The sequence below is a fragment of the Oratosquilla oratoria genome, chromosome 12 (assembly GCF_046742065.1).
Source record: "Oratosquilla oratoria isolate Oo_2021 chromosome 12, ASM4674206v1, whole genome shotgun sequence".
NCBI lineage: Eukaryota > Metazoa > Arthropoda > Malacostraca > Stomatopoda > Squillidae > Oratosquilla > Oratosquilla oratoria.
Genome location: NC_134788.1, coordinates 67,869,557 through 67,888,034, shown reverse-complemented (window position 1 = coordinate 67,888,034; position 18,478 = coordinate 67,869,557). Strand labels below are relative to the sequence as shown.

The window sequence follows — 18,478 nt, the reverse complement described above, 5'->3', positions numbered from 1 at the left end:
AAAATCTCAGTTAAAGATCATGCCTGTGTGATGGGTAGCACACTGGGCAGTGACCTTATCTGGACCCCATATTTCCGCAGACGGAGCGAGAGCTAAGGCTGTGCTTGAAAGGTTTAAAACACTTCAAAAGCGCAACACTTTCCTCCTTGCATTGTTTGTACGTAGCTTTATTCAGGCCGCTACTGCGCCAGTCCCCGAGATTGAGCCAGATGACATGTCCTACAAACAACTACGACTCTCAAAAGGCTCAGAATGTCACAGTCCGATTCATCACGGGTTTGCGGTGAAGCGACCTGAAAACCTCTGAGTTTCTACACCAAGATGCCAACATCCGTCCACTCATCGAACACAAACACAAACTACACATGAGGCACCTAGAAAGACTGCACGTCAAACAAAAACACCTGATCCAACACATCACACCAAACCTCACCGTACAGGTGTCAGTTGCGTGTATAACCATGTGAATATCACCCATCATATTCACAAAGGATCTTTTTCTTTTCCCGCCTTCTACCCTTTTGCTGTCTGCCGTGTACGGTGGGGAGAAGGCAGGGCACAGCAGGAATTGAAATCGACTCATATCTTGTTGAGAATATATACACACTTCCTACGAACAAAATCATTCTCACGTGCACAAAAATCTACACATGCTTTTTCTTCGACTGAAATCATTTCCTTCCTAACTCTCCTTCATACTACATCTTCTTATTTCAGTTTACCTCTCACTAAAAAGATGTCCGTGTTTCTGTATTTCTCTACAAGTATGTTTCCGACCATTTTCCCAGCTTTTTGGTTGATATTAATGCATGCCTCGAAGTCTCCAGCCAATAACTGAATTAAAAGAAGCATGAGTGTCATCAGCTTGATAACTACTGAGACTCAAAGGTCTCTGCTGGTCATCTCTAACTACTTTGATGTGAGAATGAATAACAATTTTAGTACTCTATGAAAGTACTAAGTTCATTTCAATCAATCAGATCTGTTGGGAGAACAAGCTCAAAGAGGAGAGAAAAAAAAGCAAGTTGTATCTTCAAAATAGAATTTAATGAAACCTGAGAATTACAAATCAACACTAAAGAAGAAAATCTCCACCATGGTAGAATGAACAGAACAGAGTTCTGATGGAGTACATCTTCGACCTTTCGATTACAAATTCACATGGAAGATATAAGGCATATAAAATCCTGGAGTTGCTAACTGCACCTATTTCCTGGTCTAGATACACATCAATAGTTACAAAATAGCTGCACCATTTACGAAAACAAACAAATCATAACTCAACAAATGGCAGGTTGCCATCCCCGGGGTACTGATCGAGGCAAGCATGGAAACCAGGTCTGGAGCAGGGCTTCCACGACCCCGGGTTCTTATAGGCCCCTCTATCCTCGGCGTTTTTGTTCTTTACCAGATGTCTCCAGTGCTGGGCATGACGGAGGTCATTGAAGCCTATGTTGTTCCTGCTAAAAAGACCCGGGTTGGCAATCACCTTGATCCATCTGCCGCTATAGTATATCGATGTGGGATGACTCTGGTATTCTTTCGGGAGAAAACGATTACTTATTTCATTGTGACACATGAATTCATAGAAAAAATATTTACAATGGACCACGAAGTAATAACTCTTCTTAATCTCAAGTGTACAATTTTTCGTCCTAACATACTTTTCCCCCTCACGTAGCAATTTATCTTTGTCTTTACAATTAATAAATATGTCTACATCAAAATCCCAAGGAAGATATGAGCCAAATTTTGTGGCACCAAGTACTGTTCCATCTCGTAGTTCATATTCCATGTTGTTTTCTTCTAGAAAATCGACTAGAAATTCTATTTCCTTTGTTACAATCTCGAGACAACAGGGTGGCAATAAAAAAGAACCTATTATATCAAAAGGACTCTCACAAGTCAGTCCAACTTCTCCACACTGATATTGGAATGTCACCCCATGATGATCAGTAATAGTCTGGAGTTCCCATGCTTTAGCATAAGTACCCCAATCCTGCTTTGTCAGATCTGTTGTAGTCTTCACAAAAAACATAACGTCTGGACAAGCCATTCCAAGAACTCCGGCATTTCTAACTCTCGTGAACCAGTCTACATAAAGAATTGTTCCAGTCAGATTTTCACGGAACTTGACGCGTCGTAACAGATCAGTTGTAGTCACAAAGGGTCCGAGGGACATGTCACAGTACATACACTCATATTTAGAATAATAATAGCCATACTTGAATTTGGCTCGGTAGTTCAGCATCTTTTGTTGCAAGCATCCATGACTCCAGTGACCTTCCTCATCTCTGAAGGCTCCTGTCGCCACTTGAACGTGAGGAAGATCGTCTATCACTCTTACTAAACGTTCTATAGAAGACTGGTTGCTGAAGGTTACCAACGAATGACCAATCATCGTGAAAGGGGTGCCCACAGTCGAAATAATGGAGTTCAGAGCCTTTCCATCTCCTGTGTCGCTTTCAATCAGTGCAACTTGGACATTGGGCAAAGACGTGGTAAAAGTGGTCGAGCTGTGTGCTAACACTATAACGGGCACTCGATACAAATTGCAAAGTTTGGTAAGAACCTTCTTGATTCTTTGATTAGACCATCTTTGTGCTGGCAAGATGACTGTGATGACATCTGACAGGGGAGGAGCATAATCACACTTTTGTATCTCCATGCCATGTTGGTTGAAGGGTTTGTCGTATTTGCGCCCGAAATAGACTTCATGGCATACATGTGATAAACCATTGCCCTGCTTATTCTTGGGTTCCATGTCTGGAAGAAGCGCTGATTGATGTTGTCGGGATCGCAAACGCAGATCCAGCTGAGAGGCGATTGACTCCAGCTGCATCGCCCATTTTGAGTCAACAGTAGAGTTGGTACCTATAATCACGAATAGATATCATTCAATTATAATAAAGAATTTTAATATCACATGATCACATTTGCATTAGTGTGTCAAGCATTAGGTCCGATATGCGAATTAATTGTCCTATTTCCTACAATGGGAAGAATGTTTTATCGTGTTTGATACATACATACATATACCAAAGGCTTTTTCCCCCTACACGGGGGGTAGCCAAAAGGAAAAAGGCATAGAAACCACTCCCACCCATTCCATTTCCTATATATTCCACTCCCCTCCACCCTCCTCCCTCCCTCCTATCTTGGCACCTCCTGGATGACGGGTCATCCCTGCATCCTGTCCACTGCCTTGGGTCAGAAGCAGTGTCGCAAGACACAGCACATCCACAGCAAGGCCGCTTCATAAATTCGGCGACCCCCCTCTCCGTCCCCCTATGCAGAAAAGGAGAAGACGGGGAGAAATCCCTTCGGTCTGCGTCTTTTTTTTTTTTTTTTTTCTCATACATACTTCCTCACCCCCCATCCACCACCCACTCCCCCTCATGCATCACAGCATCATCTATACACAACCCTTTTCCATTCACCCCTATCTTCTGTCCTTTCCCGTCCTTCCTCCACAGACTTTCCTCTCTTTTGTAATGCCCCTTTCTCCCCATCCATCCATCTCATCCTAGGATGCCCCCTCATATTCACTCCTTCCACCTCTGCCTTCCACACTTTTTTACTAATCTTTCTTCACTCATTCTTTCTATGTGTTCAAACCATCCTAATACTCTTTCATCAACCCTATCTCCCAGCTCCCTTCCATCCCTGTTTTCCTCCTCACCTCCTCATTTCTCACTCTATCCAGCCTAGTAACCCCTATCATGCTTCTCAGACATTTCATCTCAAACACATTCAAACTCCTTCTCTCTTCCTCTCTTATGTTCCATGTTTCTGCCCCGTACAGTGCTGTTGGCACAATCACTCCTTCATATAACCTCCTCTTAGCATCCATTCCCAGATGTCTATTTCTCATTACACTTTTCAATCCACCAAGGCATTTACTCGCTTCTTTCAATCTACATTCTACCTCCACCCCCACTCCTCCCTTTCCTGCCACATTCGCACCCAAGTATCTAAAATTATCCACTTCCTCCAGTCTTTCACCCTTAATGCTCACTTCCAGCCTTTTTGTCACTCTCTCCCCTTGTACATCTCATCACCTTACTTTTGCCCACATTTATCTTCAGCTTCCTTCTTTCACATACCTTCTCAAACTCTGTCACTAACTTCCTCAATCCCTCCTCTGATCCTGCTACAAGCGCAGTGTCGTCAGCAAACAACAACTGGCTCATCCCCCACTTTTCTCCATTTTCTTTAATCATCTTCAATCCCTGACCCACTACCCTTGCATTCACCTCTCGCACCACCCCATCCATGTAAAGATTGAACAGCCAGGGCGACATAATACATCCCTGACGAAGTCCCAATTTTACCTCAAACTATTCACCCTCTCCATTTCTAATCCTAACACAAGCTCTACTATTCTCGTAAAAACTCTTGGCTACTCTTGACAGCTTTCCTCCTATCCCATATATCTGCAGTACCTCCCACAGTGCCTTCCTGTCTACCCTGTCTTAAGCCTTTTCCAGATCCATAAAAGCCCAAAAAACATCCTTACCTTTTCCTATAGCTTTCTCACATATCTGTCTTACCACAAAAATCTGATCTACACAACCTCTACCTGTCCTAAAACCACACTGTTCCTCACCAATTACTCACTCTGTTCCTCTCCTAATCCTCTCAATCAAGACCCTCCCATAAGCCTTCCCAACTACACTCAACAAGCTGATCCCTCTGAAACTACTACACTCACACTTGTCCCCCTTTCCCTTGTATAGCGGAACTATACAGGCACTCCTCCAGTCCTCCGGCACTCTACCCTCTTTTAAACAAACATTAAATAACCTCACCAGCCAGTCCACCATAACTGTACCTCCTTTCTTCAGACATTCTGCATGGCATCCATCTAACCCAGGTGCCTTACCTGCCGTCATCATCTTAACAGCTGCTTTCATTTCATCCTTCCCTATTTCTCCTCCATTTTCCTCACTCATCACTCTCATTTTCTTAGCGCTTCCCACTGCAACTACCTTTTCCTTCCTATCCTCCTTCACATTTAGCAACTCCCTAAAATACTCTGCCCACCTTCCTCTCACTGCCTTCTCTTCCATTATCATCTCTCCATCTGCACCTTTTATCTTTTCTTCTCTACTTGATTCGCCTCCTCTTCCTCTTTTAATTTCCTTCCAAAACATCTTTTTATTGCTTTCAAAATTTTCTCTCATACTCTTACCCCATTTCACATCTGCTCTCCTCTTTGCCTCTTTTATCTTATGTTTAACTTCCCTTCTCTTTATTTTGTACCTCGCATACGATTCCCTCGTCCTAATTTGTAGCCAATCTATGAATGCCTGCTTCTCTTCTACACCTTTCTTTGCTTCCTCATCCCACCACTCACTACCCTTCTTTCTATTTCCTCCCTCCCTCCTTGTTCCACACACCATCTTTCCACTCCCTCCTTGAACCATCCCCATTCCTCCTCCACTCCTAGTTCTACTCTATCCTTCACTCCCTCCCACTCCTCTTTCAGCTTCTCCTTATACTCATTCTCCTTTTTTTCTCTCATTTAAGCATTTCACTCTAAGTACCTCCCTACCTTCTGCCCTTTTCCTCTTTCTCCACCTATTCTCCACTCTCAATTTACCTTCCACCAAAAAATTATCTGATATTCTCCCACTCTGTCCCCTTAGAACATGTACATCCTTAACTCTTCCTACCATACTCCTGGTCACCACTATATAGTCCATTAACGCTCTATCTGTCACCCTTCTATCCATCACCCTCTCCCATGTGTACTTATGCTTGACTTTCTTCCTAAACCAGCCATAAAAGAAAAATATTATACAAAATAATGAACATGAACTCTCAGTCGAAATACCTATTCATACATATTCCCACATCAGCTATAGGTGTAGGTAAACTAAAAAACTTAATATTTATATTTTTTTGTAAATATCCTACATGAGCTCGACCCGTATATTTTTGTTGGTCACTTTTTATATAAATGTCTTGACAGAAGGATTTACACTACTTCACAGCTACTGTTATATAAGCAACTTCAAAATATACTTTCTATCAGCCCACACGGATTTAGAATTGTACTTCAAATATTCCAGTCAATTTTCGCCCTCAAGTCTGTAATTCCGAAAATTTCAAAGAGTCAAGAATCAAACGTCAAGAGTCGCAAAGAATATGGTTAGATATTACCTGCTAAGAAGGCGATGTTACGTTGGACTTCCATGATGCTTTCTGCCAACATCCTACGTTGTGTGACACTTAAGCAGGATCTGTCACTCGCACTCGTCGCTGCAGTTTCATAGGATGTACATAGTTGAATTTAATGTTATGAATCGTAAATAAAACATTGGTAGGAAATACAGTTTTATAAGCAGCAAAGATGAGGATTGATAAGTCAAAACATGTTCGAGAGAAAAACTAAAACAGAAATTTTGTCATTTCAATGGCTACGTTGTGTTATACATTAGGAAAGAACATGTGGCAAAATTTATCACCTAACAAGAAAAAAAGCGACAGCTTTGTCGTCTAGTTCTGGATGACAAGCTTAAGGGCAGAATATGCGGCCTTTTGAAATGATACAATAACTGCAGCTTTATTATGAAAAATTCTCTCCTTTTCGTGTGAGACGTGAAAATGTAAATACAAGTATGTAAGTGACATCTTTCAAATTTCTTTTCATTTAATCAGAATAATAATCCTATACAGTTTAGATTACTACTCTATGTGTTCTAATCTGTATTTTTACAAAACGAGATGGAAACAATTTCAACCTTGCACACCTCCTGAAAATGAATTAAAAAGACGGATTTTCTACACAATAACCCATTAAACTCCGATGACAAGATTCTTGTCATTTGGTCAAATAAAACAAAAAATCATAAAACACCAAAATGTTTGATCAAACACCAGAAAAATATGACGTCCGTCCTCGCTTCGCTCGCGAGCGAAGCGAGGACTGACGTCATATTTTTCTGGTGTTTGATCAAACATTTTGGTGTTTTATGATTTTTTGTTTTATTTGACCAAATGACAAGAATCTTGTCATCGGAGTTTAATGGGTTAAGGGCTCTTTCACGCGAACGTTGACTTAGCACTCAACGAAGCTCAATGGAACTTTCACAAGAAGCGTTGCACGCGCGGACAACGCGGCGCAAACGTCGAAGCCAGCAAAGACGCACGCTATCTTCCTATTGTGCAAGTTCTTTTTTTTTCTATTAATTTATCTATGTATCTGTTTATTAGGTTTTCGGGGTTGTCATCCGCCTGGACATCACTTGATATCACTGTTAGAGGGGTGTTCACACGGTCTAACGGTTCGTCGAACGCGGTTCGACAGACACGTGTTTAAAGTGATGTGTGAACGTGTGAACGGGGTATTTGGTTGTCGAACCGTGTTCGACAACCAAATACCCCGTTCACACGTTCACACATCACTTTAAACACGTGTCTGTCGAACCGCGTTCGACGAACCGTTAGAGTGGCTCTGCACTCTAGCGGGTACTGGTGGACAGGCTGTTACTCCTCGACACCGCAAAGTTTGCAGCGCTCGTGGTTGTCTCCCTCCGTGTGTAACATTTGCCACCCATAACGATATCCAAGGCGGATCCTGTGGAAGGTAGATTCCGCCCTTCTACCAGGAGGGTTACTGGCTAAGTAAGAGAGGTAATGGCAACTTGCAAACAAACGCGCACGCAGACCCCGCTTCAGATGGAAAAGATGGTCTCACGTTTGTTCCTTGTAGTTTAATTAATACCATCTGTGGCTCTGTCCAAAAGTAGCCATAAGATCCTGAAGTATTTCGAGAATTTGCCATTGTTGGCTTTTAAGCACCTCATACAAGGTGTAAAGATCGCCCTGCATTAATCTAGTGTTGTTTATAGTGAGAGTCCAAAAGTGACGACGGTTTTTCTTTTTCATTGTTTGAATTTCTGTATAAACAAACACAGCTCTCCTCCGTCCGTCTTTCATCTGGAAGAGATGGCGGACGACTGAAATGAAGGTTCGCACGGGAACGCAAGGTCTGCTGATCTGTCAGTGAAATCTACGTACAAAAATCAGACGTGCACACAGAAACACTCGTGCGAAAGCCTAAATCCCATCTACGACAACAGTAGACCTGGTATAAAAAAAAAAAAAAAAAAAAAAAAAACAGATACATTTTCACACGTTACTGTACTTTTCCCATACTTTTTGACCTGGGAAAGCAAAAAATTATACAAATTTTTATCAAGGATGTATGAAAGTATTGCCGCATGGAGGCTGAAGTTTTTGGCCCTCTATCTTACCAAAAGGGCCAACTTTTAGACATTTCTAAGCATATTTTGTGGTATAATTTTTCATTTATCCAAGATAGAGCAACAAATTAGGTGCCAAATGAAAGAACAGAATCTACTCTACATATAGCAACCGTTAGAATTGATTAATTTTCCCCGTGAATCTTAAAAGATATGAAATTGTTGAAAATCCTGACTTTTTGCTAACCTGGAGACATGGTTTTTGTGTGGATGTTTGAATTCTAAGTGAATTTGGACCAAAACTCATACATAATTTCAGCATTTAATTTCATATTTCATATTCAAAGAAACCTGTTAATGATGTTAGGCAATATTGAACAGTATAAAAGCAAGGCCAGCATAGAAACTCAATCCAAATCCAGAAAACTATCCACAAGATACTTCACAATGGTATTAAACAAGAATCTACGAGGACGCACAGTTGATGTCTCAGAACCTCCATCTGCAGTCCACAAGCAAGGATGAAGTCGGCCGTCCACCGATCTCTCATTAAAACCTTCCTTCTCGGATACCCTTCAGCTTACATCAGTGGTTCTCAGCTTCCTATCAATAGACAACAAGCATTCCAGTACTTCCTTTATCTCCAAAGTTTACCAGAAAATACAGAGAAACCCATGGTTTAACCCACTAAACTCCGATGACAAGATTCTTGTCATCTGGTCAAATAAAACAAAAAATCATAAAACACCAAAATGTTTGATCAAACACCAGAAAAATATGACGTCATTCCTCGCTTCGCTCGCGAGCGAAGCGAGGACTGGGCGTCATATTTTTCTGGTGCTGTTTGATCAAACATTTTGGTGTTTTATGATTTTTTGTTTTATTTGACCAAATGACAAGAATTTTGTCATCGGAGTTTAGTGGGTTAAGACCTCGCCTATGAAGCTATCATCCCATTCCGGCAGATGACTAGAATCAAGACGATGACCAGACAGAACTGCATGAAGCCCTTCGTGAAACTCCACGACAAACACAGAGCACCGATGAAGAGCAAAGGAAGAGCAAGGGACCCTGGAGGAAAGAGGAATGCATTTGTCTTGGAATTGGACAGCCTGTTCGACATAGGAGATCCAGATGCTGTCCAGAATATAGAGAGCAACAGACTGTTATCCAGGGAAAAGATGAGGACATTTGGTTCTACTAGGGCAAGAAGATTGAGAGGAAAGTTCGCATGTCGGGTCATGACAAGATTTTTGAGACAAAACCCCAGCAACAAGTAGGTCGGACTGAGAGGCAACTGTAGAGGCAAGAACAAGGTAATCATACTTTCATATTGTTATTAATCATACTTTTGAATATCGCAACAAATTGGAAGTTTTACATGCTTACCGCATTGTATCATTTTGTAGTTTTACATGCTTACCACATTGTATTATTTTGCAGCTGCAGCAGAACAAGAGGTAGTCACTCACGTGGATGACATTACCTGGGGTGATTCCAGTGACAGTGACGCTAACATATAAGATATGGATTACCAGCAGCCTCGTCCTGGATGTTTTTACCTTGAAGACACCGTGACTTTGACATACCCCAGGAGAATCATGGGGTGTGATGCCATCTGCAATGCAGCTGCTCGTCTTGGTTTGTCTGACAATCAAGTTACTTCCCTAGTTTCTGCGCACCAATGTGGATGGTGTCAACATCTGCTGCGGATGCCCCTGTGAATGATCTTCAGTTCATCCAGGACATGTTGAGGTACAAGAGATCAGACCCAGAGGTTGCTGAAGCTGTTCTTCAGAAGTGGCACTTAACATAGAAGGCCGTGTCATTCGCGCTCTTCAGCAGCAGGCCGAGTGACAAGGAGAAACAGGACATTGCTGCTCAGCTGCATGCCACTCAGAAGCCAGACAGCTTCAGAAGGTGAAAAAAACCTGTGTTTCAGAAAATGACAGCCAAGACTACACTAGTAGATCACATAGGTCCCAAATCCCACCTTCTGTTAGGCATCCTCAGCATTGGAGCTGACTGGTTCCTGGATCGCGCCAGAGAAGGCTCCTGGATCATGGCCAGAGAAGGAGGACTACAAGAAAGCCTTGGAATATGTGAGAAACTTCAGAGTAGTGAATGACGTCGCTGAGCGTGGAGTTAAGATGATGAGTGATTTTACAAATGTCATCACCACAGATCCTAGGCAGAGGGAATATCTCCTCCATGCTATAGAATACAACAGACGGTGCTTCGAAAGCTTCAAAAAGCAAACACTTAACAAATGACTGTGTAACATGATTATTTTGGTAGTTTCGGTTGATGGTTTGACGTGTTGCAAAATTACACTTTCCACTTTGTATAATATATCTCAAATGTATGGAGTTATGTTAATTTTTTGTAAATATTATAAATAACATGCCATATTTTGTACAATGTTAATCAGATTGTACACGTTCGAAAGAGCATTAAATATGTTTTAATTTAATAACTATTTTGTTGCTCTCTCTTGCTCCAAACAAAAACCATGTCTCCAGGTTAGTAAAAAAAGTCAAAGTTTTCAACAATTTCGTATCTATTAAAATTCACGGGGAAAATTCATAAATTCTAACGATTGATATATGTAGAGTAGATCCTGCTCATTCATTTGGTACCTAATTTGTTGCTCTAGCTTAGATAGATAAAATATCATAACACAGAATATGCTTAGAAATTACCCAGAATTGGCCCTTTTGGTAAGATAGATAGCAAAACACTTCAACCTCCATGTGGCAATGCTTTCATACATCCTATATAGAAATATATATACATACATATATATATATATTTTTTTTTTCAGGTCAAAAAATATGGGAAAATACAGTTACGTATGAAAATATGAAAAAGTTTTTTTTTTTTTAATAGGTCTAGACTACAGATCTACATCATCAAGTGCTCCTAGTCTACAGGCACACAACAACGACGAAAAATGTCCTATACGTGCCTTATCCTGCTTAGTTTAATCTAGCAGATATTTTCTACACCTGTGTTGCTTAAGAATATCTTACAATTCATAAATTCAACGAATTTATTTTATATCGCTAACTGTTCTTATTCTTGTTCTTTGTCCATTTCCTAAGGAGGGTCTTTTCCTCAACTGGTTTTGAATATAATCGCCTGGTGACTTCTAAAATAAAACTACTGGACTCGTAAAATGCTACGAAAGAGTCTGTTATATCTATCTGCTATCATGACTTTATATATCAAATTAAGATAAAGTGAACATCATCATCAACTCACTCTGCCACGTAAGTTTTGGGATTCTGTCAGTGGAACTCAGGATGATGAGCGTCACCATAGTGACAAATACCACGGACGAAATAATGATTCTTTTGAAATTCTTCCTAAGGCACAGGCATGGCCCCGTTCTCTGTGGGGCTAGGATCTTCCTCGACGTCATCTTCGTTGTCATTGGTCACATCTAGTTAGCCTGATGACAAAACATGACTATTAAGAATTAAACAATGTATTCTACATTGAATACTTTTGTCAGAATGGTTAGTGGGGTGGTAGTTTAGACACTACTAACGGACTATGTTGTGGTGCTTAACCCTTTAAACTCCGATGACAAGATGTCTTGTCATTTGGTCAAATAAAACAAAAAATCATAAAACACCAAAATGTTTGATCAAACACCAGAAAAATATGACGGCAGTCCTCTGGTGTTTGATCAAACATTTTGGTGTTTTATGATTTTTTGTTTTATTTGACCAAATGACAAGACATCTTGTCATCGGAGTTTAAAGGGTTAAGAGGTAGTATGGAAAGTTGCTGGATGTGAATGTGTTAAATGTGGTGAAATATTTCGTCATCAACTGAGGGAAAATTGACAGTGGATGAAGGGTAGAGAAATAGGAAAAGGAACGGAGGCAGAGTGGTCATCATCATAGCTTATCACGCCAGACAGACAGCCATTCAAGTGTTCTTTGGTTAATTTTAATCAGGTCAATGCTGTCTAAATTGGTTGAAAGCGGGCACGAGCTTAGGACATGGTCAATGTTCTGTTCAGTTTCTCCGCACTCGCAGGGTGGGTCGGTTTTGAGGCCCCATCTAACCAGATTGTCACCAGTTCTAGCGACTATTTAGTGTGGACCATTCGCATCTTGGTAGCAGTGCCCCATCTGAGAGCTCTTCACTGGGTCCTTGCACTGTACTGTTAGGGAGAGTTGTGATGTCAGACTCCTTCCACTGTTGTATTCTGTAATTGTGGGGCAACATACCAGGTGGTATCTCCTCCACGGTGCCAAAGCTCTTTCGCGACTTGAGTCTACTTGGGGGAGGCACATGTGAGTGTAGTGGGTGCCTTGCGTCCGAGGTTTGTTGACCCTTTTCGACTTTTGCTAAAGCGCGTCGTCGAATATCTGGAGGTGCTATGCCTGCGATTCTGTACAGGATGTTGGTGGGCGTGGGGCGAAGTGTTCCTGTAATGATTCTGCAGGTTTCGTTCAGTACTAGGTCTATTTTCTTTGCGTGGGCTGAACACTCCACATCGGAGCGCAGTATTCTGCTGGTGCATAGCACAGTGCTAAGGCAGATGTTCTGAGTGTGTGTGCATTTGTGCCCCACTTTGTTCCCGCTAGTTTTTTGAGCAGGGAGTTACGGGAGCTTACTTTCCCTCTGAGGTTTTGGATGTGGGTGGCAAACGAGAGGGTCCTGTCCAGGGTTACCCCTAGGTATACTGGATATCGGTGGTGTTCTAGCTCCTTTCCACACCATTGGACTTTAAGCTTTCGATTAGCTTCTCTATTTTTTAGGTGGAATGCACACACTTGCGTTTTTGGATGGGTTTGGGTTGAGAGACCATTTATCATAGTACTGCCCCATATGGCAGAGTGGTACTAAAAGTGAGAGAATTGGGTACAAAGGGAAATAATATGAGTACAAAACGACCTGAGGAATGTGTGGAACGTAGTGAAGGAGAGGATGAAAGAAGAAGCGGAAAACAATGAATGTGCTTTAAGGAGGAAAATTTGAAGTTTGCTAAGATGATGTGAAGGATGAGGCAAATGGGTAAAAACAGAAGGGTAGTGACTAGGAAAAGGAAGAGGAGAGTGTGACAATGAATGAAAAGAGGCATATATGTTTGATTTATACATATATATATATATACATATATATATATATATATATATATATATATATTTTTTTTTTTTTTTTTTTTTTTTTTTTTTTTTTTTTAAGTCAACTGCGCTAATAGCTTTGGCTATCTTAAGATTCAAATTCTTCAGTTTGAAGAATAATTTTTTGTCTTCACAGATCAAAGTATGAACGTAATCATGTACTGTTACAATGTGTCATTATAACCATTGGCATTCAGCAGCGCCTATTACTGCACCCTCTTCTCCATGATTTTGAAATCATGAATGATTATGTTCATGCTTTGAACTGTGAAGACAAAAAATTATTCTTCAAACTGAAGATTTTGAATCTTAAGATACCCAAAGCTATTAGCGCAGTTGACTTCAATCAAAATTGTCTACGTGAAAACCTGTGCCCTAGAAAAAAAAAAAAATATATATATATATATATATATATATACATATACATATATATGTATACATATATATATACATATATATATATATATATATATCCAAAGCAAATGGCGAGAGACCAAAATAAGAGTAAATGTTAGATGAAGTAGACATTTGTCTAGGAAAAAATCGATGCTTTCAAAGGAAGTCAAAAACATGCAAAGAGGTGATTTTGGTCAAGAAGCGTGGAGAAGAGCAGATGGGAAGTTGTTAGTAGACAAGAAGAATGAACAAATGAGATGGACTGAGTAATGATGTTTTTGAATGTGGATGGCAATAGAAAGTCACTGTGGCCGTGAGAGATGTCAGAAGAATGGAGATGCTGTGCAATGAGAATAATGGGGCAATAACGAAAGAAGAGGAACAAGTTGCCCTGATTTGATGGCATCACGAGGAATGTCTGTTAAAAGTGTAATAGTAAAGTGGCTGTCTAATAAGTCTCCAAGGAAAGGGAATATTCCCATTGACTGGCACATGTGATCCCATTCTTTATGAGAGAGATCATTATAAATAACATTGCTAGAAGGATTTGTTCGTTGGTGTGGTTGACAAGTATAGTATTTCGTTGTCGATACCAGCTTTCCATCCCTAGAGACAATATCATGCTAAAAAGGTGAAGTCACAGAGATGGTAAAGGAGAGATTTGAGGGTAGTATAGAAAGGAAGGACGATATGAGCTAAAATTGATCGGTAATCTTTTCTGAATAGGGCTAACTCTCCCATCATAAAAGACTGCTACATGACTCTTGTATGGGGGATACTAAAGTTCAATAAGGACTACATATGATTTCTGCAGTCAGGACTCAATATCGTCAGTAAGGTGTACTGGCATGTGTTCAACGAGTGGATTAGGAGGAAGAGCAGATGGAGTGATTGAGGAAAAACTGTATATGTTTTGGATTGCGTAGATAAAGTACAATATTTGTGGTTAGACAGGTGTGTAAGAAATATCTAGTACAAGATAAGCGTGTATTTTGTTTTCATGGACTTGAAGGCATTAGACAGAAGTTGAAATAAAAGCGTTGTGGGGCTTGTTGCGGGTTCATGGAAAAGGGGGAATCTGTTGTAGGTAGTCAAATATATTTCGCGTGAATAATAAGGCATGTGTGAGGGTCAGAAATGTTAAGAATGAATGGCCGGTGGTACATATAGGGTTGTGTTGTTTGGTGTGTATACGAATGATGTAGTAGGTATTCCTCCTCACCAAACTCCTGTTGGCCGTATCACCTGTCAGTGGTCCAGCTGTGCAAAAAGACGACAATTTCTTCCGTTGTGATGGAGTTGTTGTTCTTCCACTGTCTGCACATCACTTCCTCTCTTCTCTATTGCGTCCTTGATGGTCTGGATCAGGGGTTCTCATTAGGGGTGAAATTCACCCCCAGGGGGGAATTTTGGGTTTTCTGGGGGTGAATTGTAACCACAATAAGTTTACGGGGTAAGGAAAGCAATTATAGGTTTTGGCCGATCTGGCCTGTCACCTGGGCTGGAATTATACCTGTGCTGACCCAAGTTAATCTTAGGATTAGGAAAAAACAAAAGGATTTTTAGTAATATTTGCATATTATTTAGAATGCACCTTTTGAATCAAATTATCTTGGAAAGGAGGGGGGAATGACATTCTGACAAATGGTGAAAGGGGTGTATGGGCCAAGCAAGGCTGAGAACCACTGGTCTGGATGACCCAGCGCATGCTCCGTCTTCCCCTTGGTCTTCTTCTTCTTTCAGGTTGCCATTCCAGGTACTTTCTTGGGTATCTCTCCTAGTCTACCAAGTAGTGCTAGGCAGAAACCTGGAATTAGTAGGAGGCAATGGAACGCTGTGGAGAATTAACCAATTGTTATTTGTGGATGATACATTTAGGAGAGACCGAAGCATCAAGTAAGTATAAGTAAAAGCAAAGCTATGAGATGTGCAAGAAATGTTCCTGTTAGCAGAATGAATGTGAATATGAATGATAAGATGTCTGGGGAAATGGTGAGTTATAAGTTTCTAGGTTAATGATGATAACTGTCGCTTTGAGTTTCACTGACTGGAAACCCGCAGTCCCATAGAGGATTGTAACAGTCACCTGGCCCTCCAACAGATCTCTCTCGGAGGAAAGTTTGGAATGATGTCTGCTGTTCTACCGTAGTACTGTTTCATTGTTATTGGCTAATAGTAATAGGAGAAAGGTAGCAGTCAATGATTGCCGTTCTCCTTTTGTGAAATGATATCAGGTTTTCCTACACGTTGTTGTGAAATGTATATATGGAAATCAGGGCCTAGGTAAGTCATGTGGTTTTGTTGGATATATTTGTAAATGGTTATGCCTAGAGCGTCGTTGTAACTGTGTCCTAGTGAGTTGTGATGTGCGTTTAAATCTCCTATTAGGTAGACTGGAATTTGTTTGCTCATAAGACTGAGAATATCTTGTGTCGGGAAATGTGGCCTGCGAGGGGGAATATATGTGGTGGCAATAATTATTGGTCCTTTTTGAGTTTGTAGTTCTATTGCTAGAACTTCCTCATGAAATGAGTCAATCAATTTGTATTCTACTCCTTTTCTTATTGCAATTGCTATGCCAGCGTTGTCTTCGTTGTATGTGTTTAGTGTGTGTGTGTGTCATAGTTTCAACTCTTCATGTTTTATTTGCCTGTGGAGTTGAGTAATATTACTTCCTGAAATATCTTTAGGTAATAGTTGGTCAGTTCGTTTCTTCTGTGGAATGTCCATTTTAGTACGTTATATTGTATTATAGTTACTTGTTCTATCGTGTGTGTTTTTATGATCTTTTATTAGTTTTTGATTGTTTGGTCTTCTTGGGAGTTATTCTGAGTGTTGTCTGCGTTTGAGTGATCTTGAGATTCTGTGTAGTTGTTACTGAAATAGTGTCTGTAGTTATTTGCTGTGTTTTGTGTATGAGGAGGTAGAAGCTTGAGGTTCTTCTTCTTGATGTTCAAAGTTGCTTGTTTCTGTGTTTCCCTCTGTAGTTGCTGTTGTAGGGAGAGTGAGGTTGTTGAGCATGTTTTGTGTTGCATGAGTGTTTCTGATTTCCTCTGGAATGATGACTGTTGGGAGGCCATTAATTTTGTAAATTTTGCCTAGCGTGTTCTGGAAGGTGCCTGGAGAAACTGCTTCACTCTTGTTTGCGTACATTAGGACTGTGTTGATGATTACTGCTTGTTCCATAGATGGTGCTTTCCATGTGTTCTTTTGTGTGATTGGTGATGTCATATTGCTGGCGCGTGTTGCCTGTGCATATGTATTGTTTGTTTTGTTTCTTGCGTCCTTGAGGAGTTGTTTATAGAGAGCCTTCCTTCCTTATTTATTGGGCAGCTTGCTACGTATGTTGGGTGATTTCCTTCGCATGCAATCCATTTGAAAGTTTTGGTGTTCCACTGAGTTCCTCTGTGTTGTGTACATGTACATTTGTTACAAATTGTGTAGTTGTCTGGAAGAGTGCATTGCTTTCGTGTGTGCTCGTAGCTGTAGCATTTGTTACATTGTGGAATGTGTATGTAGATGTCTTTGGAAAGTGCGTGTGTGGGGAATGACTGACTGAGTATTAATATACCATTATTGATGAATCTGGTGACCATTCTCGAGTGTTCCATTTTGATCTTCAGAATGTGTGTGTTTCTGGGGATTCTTATTGTTTCCTTGATCAAGGTGTCTTCATATGATTGTTCGATGTCTTCTTGGATTTCTTCATCTGTGAAGGAGGCGATGTACTTGTCTACATTTGTAATGACCAAGGTTCTGCTTGCATTCAGTTCTGGGGGATCGATGATTTCAAAGTTGAGTTCATGGAACTTCGTTTTTACTTGAGTTTCTGTGAGATTTCTCCAGCTGTTCGTCTGAAGTAATTACGTTGAAGCCATTTCCCGCTTTGATCAACTTGTAAGCTTCTTCTTATAGCTCTCCACAGTTCTTGTTTTCTTTGGTCTTCAGATTTGTTTGGGTTATAAGGTTCTTTAATTCTTATTTCCCCCATGATGAAAATTTAGATACTAAGGTTTATGTAGGAAGATGTAATAGTATTTCCATTAGCATCTATGTAGGAATTCGTGTTAATTACTAAGAAAGAAAGAAAGGAAGGAAGAGAAAAGGAATAATGGTCTGGGTTGTATGTGGCAGTCCTAATATCTGACGGAGGTCAAGGGAAAGCTATCGTGAACGCTGGTACCCTACTGCCTAACTGCAGCTCTAAAGCGGGCCCTACACGATCAATATTATTGCGCAATATTCCCTAGTGTACAATGTTATTGATGATGTAGGGACGGTATTGAAGGATGGCACAATATATCTAAGACATCAAATGAAAAGGCCAAACACGTATGTAGCTTCAATACCATCCCTACACCGTCAACAATATTGTAGACTGTGGAATATTGCGCAATAATATTGATCGTCTATGGCCCGCTTTAAGCGGCCCACACACGATCAATTATATTGCGCAATTTCATTGTCAATACTCTGAATTGACAATTAAATTGACCGGGTATGGACGATGTATCGCCCATACACGGTCAATTTAATTGTCAATTCAGAGTATTGACAATGAAATTGCGCAATATAATTGATCGTGTATGGGCCGCTTTACGGTTTTCTCGGCTACCGAGACCTACGATGCCTATGCCAGTTCCGCTATAGGAGCGGGAGACCGGGAGGGGATTCCCCCACCCACCGCCACTCAACAATGCAAGTTTTTAGACAAAGGGCTATGCC

General features: G+C 40.7%; 1 protein-coding gene across 11 annotated transcripts in view; it reads right to left on the bottom strand.

The window, feature by feature from the left end:
• Positions 1 to 1,025: 1,025 nt before the first annotated feature.
• Positions 1,026 to 18,478, bottom strand: part of LOC143031975 (uncharacterized) — a 39,366-nt gene continuing 21,913 nt past the window's right edge. For 3 of the 11 annotated variants that reach the window (XM_076196386.1, XM_076196383.1, XM_076196385.1), the window contains 4 exons: positions 14,999 to 15,560; positions 11,478 to 11,667; positions 6,169 to 6,267; positions 1,026 to 2,874 (listed from right to left, as the gene is read on the bottom strand). In XM_076196386.1, coding sequence (XP_076052501.1) covers positions 1,274 to 2,874; positions 6,169 to 6,267; positions 11,478 to 11,649 — 1,872 coding nt within the window. In that variant the 5' untranslated portion in view covers positions 11,650 to 11,667; positions 14,999 to 15,560 and the 3' untranslated portion in view covers positions 1,026 to 1,273. Of the gene's footprint in view, positions 2,875 to 6,168; positions 6,268 to 11,477; positions 11,668 to 14,975; positions 15,588 to 18,478 lie in introns of all 11 variants that reach the window. The other 8 variants (XM_076196389.1, XM_076196387.1, XM_076196390.1 and 5 more) reach the window with 4 other exon arrangements.